The 8,357-nt window shown below is 47.7% G+C and overlaps 1 protein-coding gene across 1 annotated transcript in view; it reads right to left on the reverse strand.

Annotated features, from left to right (window-relative positions):
• Positions 1-493: 493 nt before the first annotated feature.
• LOC112230696 (telomerase-binding protein EST1A-like) overlaps positions 494-8,357 on the reverse strand; it is a 30,027-nt gene continuing 22,163 nt past the window's right edge. Inside the window, exons 15-19 of the mRNA XM_042311229.1 lie at positions 6,173-6,317; positions 5,008-5,261; positions 4,730-4,811; positions 2,404-4,000; positions 494-2,227 (exon numbers count right to left, since the gene is read on the reverse strand). Coding sequence (XP_042167163.1) covers positions 3,870-4,000; positions 4,730-4,811; positions 5,008-5,261; positions 6,173-6,317 — 612 coding nt within the window. The 3' untranslated portion in view covers positions 494-2,227; positions 2,404-3,869. The remainder of the gene's footprint in view (positions 2,228-2,403; positions 4,001-4,729; positions 4,812-5,007; positions 5,262-6,172; positions 6,318-8,357) is intronic.

Here is an 8,357-nt window from a genome sequence, read left to right on the forward strand (position 1 = left end):
ACAACCAGGTGAGGAGAGTTCCTTACTAAGACCTAGACAACCAGGTGTGAGTTCCTTACTAAGACAACCAGGTGAGGAGAGTTCCTTACTAAGACCTAGACAACCAGGTGAGGAGAGTTCCTTACTAAGACACCACCAGGTGACAACCAGGTGTGAGTTCCTTACTAAGACCTAGACAACCAGGTGTGAGTTCCTTACTAAGACCTAGACAACCAGGTGAGGAGAGTTCCTTACTAAGACCTAGACAACCAGGTGAGGAGAGTTCCTTACTAAGACCTAGACAACCAGGTGAGGAGAGTTCCTTACTAAGACCTAGACAACCAGGTGAGGAGAGTTCCTTACTAATCAGTGACCTTAATTCATCAATCAAGTACAAGGGAGGAGTGAAAACCCACAGACACCCGGCCCTCTGTGGAATGAGTTTGACACGTGATGTAAACCCATCATTGTACACCACACACACACATACATAAATAAACAAACAGACAACTGATTTGAATCAAAACAAATCATTTAATCAAACAACTCATGGAAAATAATGAAAAAGCCTTGTGATGGGATAGTACATGCAGGCCTGGGGTCGGCTCCAGCATATAGACAGAACAGTGAGAGTAGGCGGAGGGAGCGTCCCGGGAATCTCTCCTTCCTCCTGAAGTGCGCACTCGATCACCAATCCCTCCCACAAAAAGTGAACAAGTGCACACTTTGGGAGAAAGGAGAGATCATTGGGACCCACTCAAAGATTCCTAAACAAGTGGGATCAACAAGTTAACTAGCTATGGTTTTGGCAAATACACAACACACAAAGATAAAGATCAAAATGATTGAGAGTATCAACTCATTTATACCAAATCTATCTATAGTTGTTCATAGACCTGAGCTTACAAGACTGATGTTTAATGCTTTGTGAAATTACTCAACTGTGTGTGTTACTGTCATAGACGGATAATAAACCAACTACCTTGTGCCGTCTGGAGGACAGATTAGAACTGGTAACACGTTTAACGTCAGCATGAATAGTAAATCATTATAGCATGCTGATCAAACATATTACTACGTCTGGTACGTCGTTCACTGATGTCATCTTTGTTTATATTGTGTGGGACATTTTACGGTTGTGAAAAGACTCCCCCGTCTGTCTGACGCAGAATAGTGTGTACTCTGACACGCACGTTTGTGGTAAACACACACGTGTCATACCCGCTTGTTAACGTGTGCACACTGTGGTGCTACAAAAGCTAATTCCATTGTTAATTGTCTGATCAGTATAGGGCACCCTGTTGGCACCCTATTGGCAGCCTATTGGCACCCTATTAGCACCCTGTTCCTTATAGGCTTAGTACACAACTTTTGACCATTTTGGGACGCAGCCCGGGTCTTAGCCACTCATAAAGAAACAGATCAGCACAAAGTTCTGAACTTAGAACGAACATAGATATATAATTTATAGAAGCTGAACGAGTTACCCAGAGGTGGTGATAAAAACAAAGGAAAACAACACACACAAAATATACAATGACCTAAAACTAAAGTTGAATCTTATGATAATATTTTGAAAGGATTAAAAACAACAAACTAAAAGGTTAGGTGAGTGAGAACGTCTGCTGACAGAAAAGCTCTTCTGTAGAGCATAAACATCACACACTCCCAATGGATACACCAACCAACTCAGAAACAACACACTCCCACACAATGCTAAAAAAGACCCAAGTATTTTTTCTTTGTCTTTTTGTCTTTAAAGCTGTTCCTTTTACAGAAGCCTTGGGAAAAGACTCACAGCCTTGGGAAAGACTCTCAGCCTTGGGAAAGACTCTCAGCCTTGGGAAAGACTCTCAGCCTGGGGAAAGACTCTCAGCCTTGGGAAAGACTCTCAGCCTTGGGAAAGACTCTCAGCCTTGGGAAAGACTCTCAGCCTTGGGAAAGACTCTCAGCCTTGGGAAAGACTCACAGCCTTGGGAAAGACTCTCAGCCTTGGGAAAGACTCTCAGCCTTGGGAAAGACTCTCAGCCTTGGGAAAGACTCACAGCCTTGGGAAAGACTCTCAGCCTTGGGAAAGACTCTCAGCCTTGGGAAAGACTCTCAGCCTCACACAAGCTGCTGGGCAACTGGGATGAAAATCACTTCATGGTTTTACAGGAACTGAAACGGACCACTTCCGGGTCATCAGAGGCTGAGAATGTGGCTCGGGGTCACGCGGACCTGGAGGAGGGTGGGTAGAGGAAGGTACCTGGCTGGTATCCCGATACTACAACCTGGCTGGTATCCCGATACTACAACCTGGCTGGTACCCTGATACTACAACCTGGCTGGTACCCCTATACTACAACCTGGCTGGTACCCTGATACTACAACCTGGCTGGTATCCTGATACTACAACCTGGCTGGTACCCCTGATACTACAACCTGGCTGGTATCCTGATACTACAACCTGGCTGGTACCCTGATACTACAACCTGGCAGGTACCCTGATACTACAACCTGGCTGGTACCCTGATACTACAACCTGGCTGGTATCCTGATACTACAACCTGGCTGGTATCCTGATACTACAACCTGGCTGGTATCCTGATACTACAACCTGGCTGGTATCCTGATACTACAACCTGGCTGGTACCCTGATACTACAACCTGGCTGGTACCCTGATACTACAACCTGGCTGGTATCCTGATACTACAACCTGGCTGGTATCCTGATACTACAACCTGGCTGGTATCCTGATACTACAACCTGGCTGGTACCCTGATACTACAACCTGGCTGGTATCCTGATACTACAACCTGGCTGGTATCCTGATACTACAACCTGGCTGGTACCCTGATACTACAACCTGGCTGGTACCCTGATACTACAACCTGGCTGGTACCCTGATACTACAACCTGGCTGGTACCCTGATACTACAACCTGGCAGGTACCCCTATACTACAACCTGGCTGGTACCCCGATACTACAACCTGGCTGGTACCCTGATACTACAACCTGGCTGGTACCCTGATACTACAACCTGGCTGGTACCCTGATACTACAACCTGGCTGGTACCCCGATACAACCTGGCTCCCCTGCCACTCCCCCGAGTGGCGCAGTGGTCTATAGCACAGCATCTCAGTGCTAGAGGCTACACTACAGACCCTGGTTCGATTCCAGGCTGTATCACAACCGGCCCAGTGTCATCAGGGTTAGAGTTTGGCCCTCGTTGTAAATAAGAATTTGTTCTTTACTGACTTGCCGAGTTAAATAAAGGTTCATTAAAAAATACAAAGCCTTTCTCTCTGTGCGGCTCTGGGGTTCCAGACAGCTGTCAGTCAAACAGACCCTCACACAAACACATACTATAACACTTCTCAGTCAGGTTTGGGCCTTCGTCCTCCAGCCCTAACCTCCCTCTCTCTCTTCCTCTCTGTCGTTTCCACGGAGGTAAGTACCTGGCCTTGTGAACGCACTGCAGAAGTTATGCACGACGCATGGCTGGACCGAAGAAACCAGAAATGAACACAAATACCTCTCCTCCTTCTGTCTTCTACATCTCTTCATGGGCCAGCCTTCCCGCATCTCTTAAACTCTCCCTGCTCCTCTCCTCCCTCCCGCTCCCTGAGCTCAGCGGCAAACACACACACCTCATCACAATGAGAGGTTAAAAAGATCTCAGCCTATTTCAACTCATTCCACACAACAACAAAAAAATGCTTTTTAGTTTCCATATTTCATTTTTCCACAAAAAAAGCTTTCTTCTCCTTCTCTCCATCAGTCTTCACTTCTGCATTAGCTTCCAGGCTCCTCCTCCACTCCGATGGTATGGGAGGTGGCCAGCGGTTCTCAGCAGTTGATTGGTTGTTTGGGTGCTCTGGGCGTGGTCTAAGGTGTGACCCAGTTCAGCCCACTTTGGCCCAGGTGAGGAATGCGGGGATGTCTCTGACCGGCACATTCCTGGTCAGGGCTTTGACCCGCAGGTTACGGTCATCTGTCAGAAGAACCACCTCCCGACGCAACCGCACCGGACCGTCTGGTAGAGAGGAGAGAGAGGTTGGGAGGGGGAGAGGAGCAGGGGATGGGAGGGTTGGAGGGGGAGAGAGAGGAGCAGAGGATGGGAGAGGGGGAGTGGAGCAGAGGGGGGGGCAGAGGATGGGAGAGGGAGGAGAGGAGCAGAGGATGGGAGGGTTAGAGGGGGAGAGAGAGGAGCAGAGGATGGGAGGGAGGGAGGGGGGGAGCAGAGGATGGGAGAGGGAAGAGGAGCAGAGGATGGGGGGGGTGGTTGGAGGGGGGAGAGAGGAGCAGAGGATGGGAGAGGGGGAGAGGAGCAGAGGATGGGGGGGGTGGTTAGAGGGGGGAGAGAGGTTGGAGGGAGGAAGAGGGCAAATAGGTAGGGGGAGAGTGTGGAGGGGAGTAGAGGTTGGGAGGGAGGGAGAGGGAGCAGAGGATGGGAGGGGGAGAGGGGAGCAGAGGATGGGAGGGGGAGAGAGGGGAGCAGAGGATGGGAGGGGGGGAGAGGGGAGCAGAGGATGGGAGGGGGAGAGGGGAGCAGAGGATGGGAGTGGGGAGCAGAGGATGGGAGGGGGGGAGAGGGGAGCAGAGGATGGGAGGGGGAGAGAGGGGAGCAGAGGTTGGGAGGGGAAGAAGTGGGGGGGTTGAGGAAGGAGAGGATAGAGGGAAAGAGGGGGGTTAATATAAAAGTATAGACAAATCAGGCATAATGTGTGTGTGGGTGGTGGTGTGTGTGTGTGTGGTTGTCTACCTCTCTTTGCAGGCATGAAGTCCTTAGCCTTGTCTTTGCAGTAGTGGAGACAGCAGGACAAGATGACATCATCATTGTTCCCCTGGAGAGAGAGAAAAGAAGGGAGGAGGTAGGGAGGGAGCAGAGACTGGTAAATCTAAAGTTGATTTTCAATGACAGCCCACAATTGGATGAAAATGCATTGATATGCAGTCAGACTACTCCAAACTAATTCACATACTACAGACGGTAAAACATCGCACTGTAAACAGAGGATCTGGGTGTTTACACACACACACCTGTTGTCCGGAGGTGTCTTCACTGCGGAAGGCGATAGACTCCAGTTGACTTCCTCTGCTGGTCAGCGCTCTGAGACAGGGCTCTCTGGCCTCGAACCCTCGCTCCAGAAACGCCACGGCAACCTTGGCCTTCTCCTGGACCGCCCGCGCATGAGTTGCGCCAGGGTTACCACGGGAACCACCGCCGCCATGACCACCGCCAGAGCCTCCGCAGCTCTCCTGACCCTTCGCCAGACCATCCAACTCTGTTATCACTGGAGAAGGGAGAGACAGAGAGACAGTGGGTAGAGATTAAGGGGGAGAGAGGGAGAGAGAGAGAGAGAGACACGGTGAGGGAGTGAGAGACAGGGAGAGAGAGAGAGGTGGATAGAAAAGGAGGGGGAGAGGTGTCTTGAGGCCAGTGAGGTGGTTGATGATGATGGTGATGATGATGAAGTCAGTCAGTCAGTCTGTGTGCTAGTTACCTATGAGGGGCACCACCAGTATGTAAGACCCAGACTGCAGCAGCGTCTTGAGGCCAGTCAGGTGGTTGATGATGATGATGAAGTCAGTCAGTATGTGTGGTAGTTACCTATGAAGGGCACCACCAGTATGTAAGTCCCAGACTGCAGCAGCGTCTTGAGGCCAGTGAGGTGGTTGATGATGATGTCAGTCAGTCAGTCAGTCAGTCAGTCAGTCTGTGTGCTAGTTACCTATGAGGGGCACCACCAGTATGTAAGTCCCAGACTGCAGCAGCGTCTTGAGGCCAGTCAGGTGGTTGATGATGATGATGAAGTCAGTCAGTCAGTCTGTGTGCTAGTTACCTATGAGGGGCACCACCAGTATGTAAGTCCCAGACTGCAGCAGCGTCTTGAGGCCAGTCAGGTGGTTGATGATGATGTCAGTCAGTCAGTCAGTCAGTCAGTCAGTCAGTCAGTCAGTCAGCAGTCTGTGTGCTAGTTACCTATGAGGGGCACCACCAGTATGTAAGTCCCAGACTGCAGCAGCGTCTTGAGGCCGGTCAGGTGGTTGATGATGATGATGAAGTCAGTCAGTCAGTCTGTGTGCTAGTTACCTATGAGGGGCACCACCAGTATGTAAGTCCCAGACTGCAGCAGCGTCTTGAGGCCAGTCAGGTGGTTGATGATGATGATGAAGTCAGTCAGTCAGTCTGTGTGCTAGTTACCTATGAGGGGCACCACCAGTATGTAAGTCCCAGACTGCAGCAGCGTCTTGAGGCCGGTCAGGTGGTCGATGAAGCCATTGGTGTCTGGAACCAGGAAAAGAGGACGTACCTCTAACTCCAACTGACCACACGTCTGTAACACCGCCTGCACGGAGGGAGACACACCGCATGTTAACACACGTTACATGGTATAAACACATGTATACACACACGTTAACACACAGGTTAATACGCTCAAGAATTCAGGACATACAGTGGCGGACAAAATTATTGACATCCTAAAAAAAAGATGATCAATAATGACAGTAGAAAGTCAATGCGGAGCTATACAGAACCAGGTAAATGTTGACACAACTACTCACTCTAGGGTTTTTTATTTATTTATTTTATTTATTTATTTTTATACTATTTTCAACATTGTCAAAATAAAGTAAAGAAAAAAACGTTGAATGTGTAGATGTGCCCACACTTTTGACTGGTACTGTATAGTACGCACAAAAAAATGGGGAAATTATATTATACCGATACAATTACTCAGAGAAAGAGATGTTGTTTGAAATATTTTTTTCCTCAAAAAAAGGTAGGGGTCAAAATTGACACACCTAAACATTCTTGTAAATAAATGAGTCGAAAGTTTAGTATTTGGTCAAATATTCCGAGCGTGCAATGAGTATGTTTACATGCACAGGAATAAAGTCATATAAACAATTTACTCTATCTTAAATCGGGTCAGTTTTCAGCTGTGGTAATATAATTGCAAAAGGGTTTTCTAATGATGAATTAGCCTTTTAAAATGATAAACTTGGATTAGCTAACACAACGTGCCATTGGAATACAGGAGTGATGGTTGCTGATAATGGGCCTCTGTACGCTTATGTAGATACTCCATTAAAAACCAGACGTTTCCAGCTACAATAGTCATTTACAACATTAACAATGTCGACCCTGTATTTCTGATCAATTTGATGTTATTTTAATGGACAAAACATTTGCTTTTCTTTTAAAAACAAGGAAACTTCTAAGTGACCCCAAACCTTTGAACAGTCGTGTACAGTCGTGGCCAAAAGTTTTGAGAATGACACAAATATTCATTTCCACCAAGTTTGCTGCCTCAGTGTCTTTAGATATTTTTGTCAGATGTTACTATGGAATACTGAAGTATAATTACAAGCATTTCATAAGTGTCATAGTCTTTTATTGACAATTACATGAAGTTGATGCAAAGAGTCAATATTTGCAGTGTTGACCCTTCTTTTTCAAGACCTCTGCAATCCGCCCTGGCATGCTGTCTGTCAATTAACTTCTGGGCCACATCCTGACTGATGGCAGCCCATTCTTGCATAATCAATGCTTGGAGTTGTTCAGAATTTGTGGGTTTTTGTTTGTCCACCCACCTCTTGAGGATTGACCACAAGTTCTCAATGGGATTAAGGTCTGGGGAGTTTCCTGGCCATGGACCCAAAATATTGATGTTTTGTTCCCCGAGTCACTTAGTTATTTATCACTTTTGCCTTATGGCAAGGTGCTCCATCATGCTGGAAAAGGCATTGTTCGTCACCAAACTGTTCCTGGATGGTTGGGAGAAGTTGCTCTCTGAGGATGTGTTGGTACCATTCTTTATTCATGGCTGTGTTTTTAGGCAAAATTATGGGTGAGCCCACTCCCTTGGCTGAGAAGCAACCCCACACATGAATGGTCTCAGGATGCTTTACTGTTAGCATGACACTGGACTGATGGTAGCGCTCACCTTGTCTTCTCCGGACAAGCTTTTTTCCGGATGCCCCAAACAATCGGAAAGGGGATTCATCAGAGAAAATGACTTTACCCCAGTCCTCAGCAGTCCAATCCCTGTACCTTTTGCAGAATATCAGTCTGTCCCTGATGTTTTTCCAGGAGAGAAGTGGCTTCTCTGCTGCCCTTCTTGATGATCCTATAAATGGTTGATTTAGGTGCAATCTTACTGGCAGCAATATCCTTGCCTGTGAAGCCCTTTTTGTGCAAAGCAATGATGACGGCACGTGTTTCCTTGCAGGTAATCATGGTTGACAGATGAAGAACAGTGATTCCCAAGCACCACCCTCCTTTTGAAGGTTCCAGTCTGTTTTTCGAACTCAATCAGCATGACAGAGTGATCTCCAGCCATGTCCTCGTCAACACTCACACCTGTGTTAACAAGATAATCACT

The sequence above is a fragment of the Oncorhynchus tshawytscha genome, linkage group LG33 (genome assembly GCF_018296145.1).
Source record: "Oncorhynchus tshawytscha isolate Ot180627B linkage group LG33, Otsh_v2.0, whole genome shotgun sequence".
NCBI classification, from domain to species: Eukaryota; Metazoa; Chordata; class Actinopteri; order Salmoniformes; family Salmonidae; genus Oncorhynchus; species Oncorhynchus tshawytscha.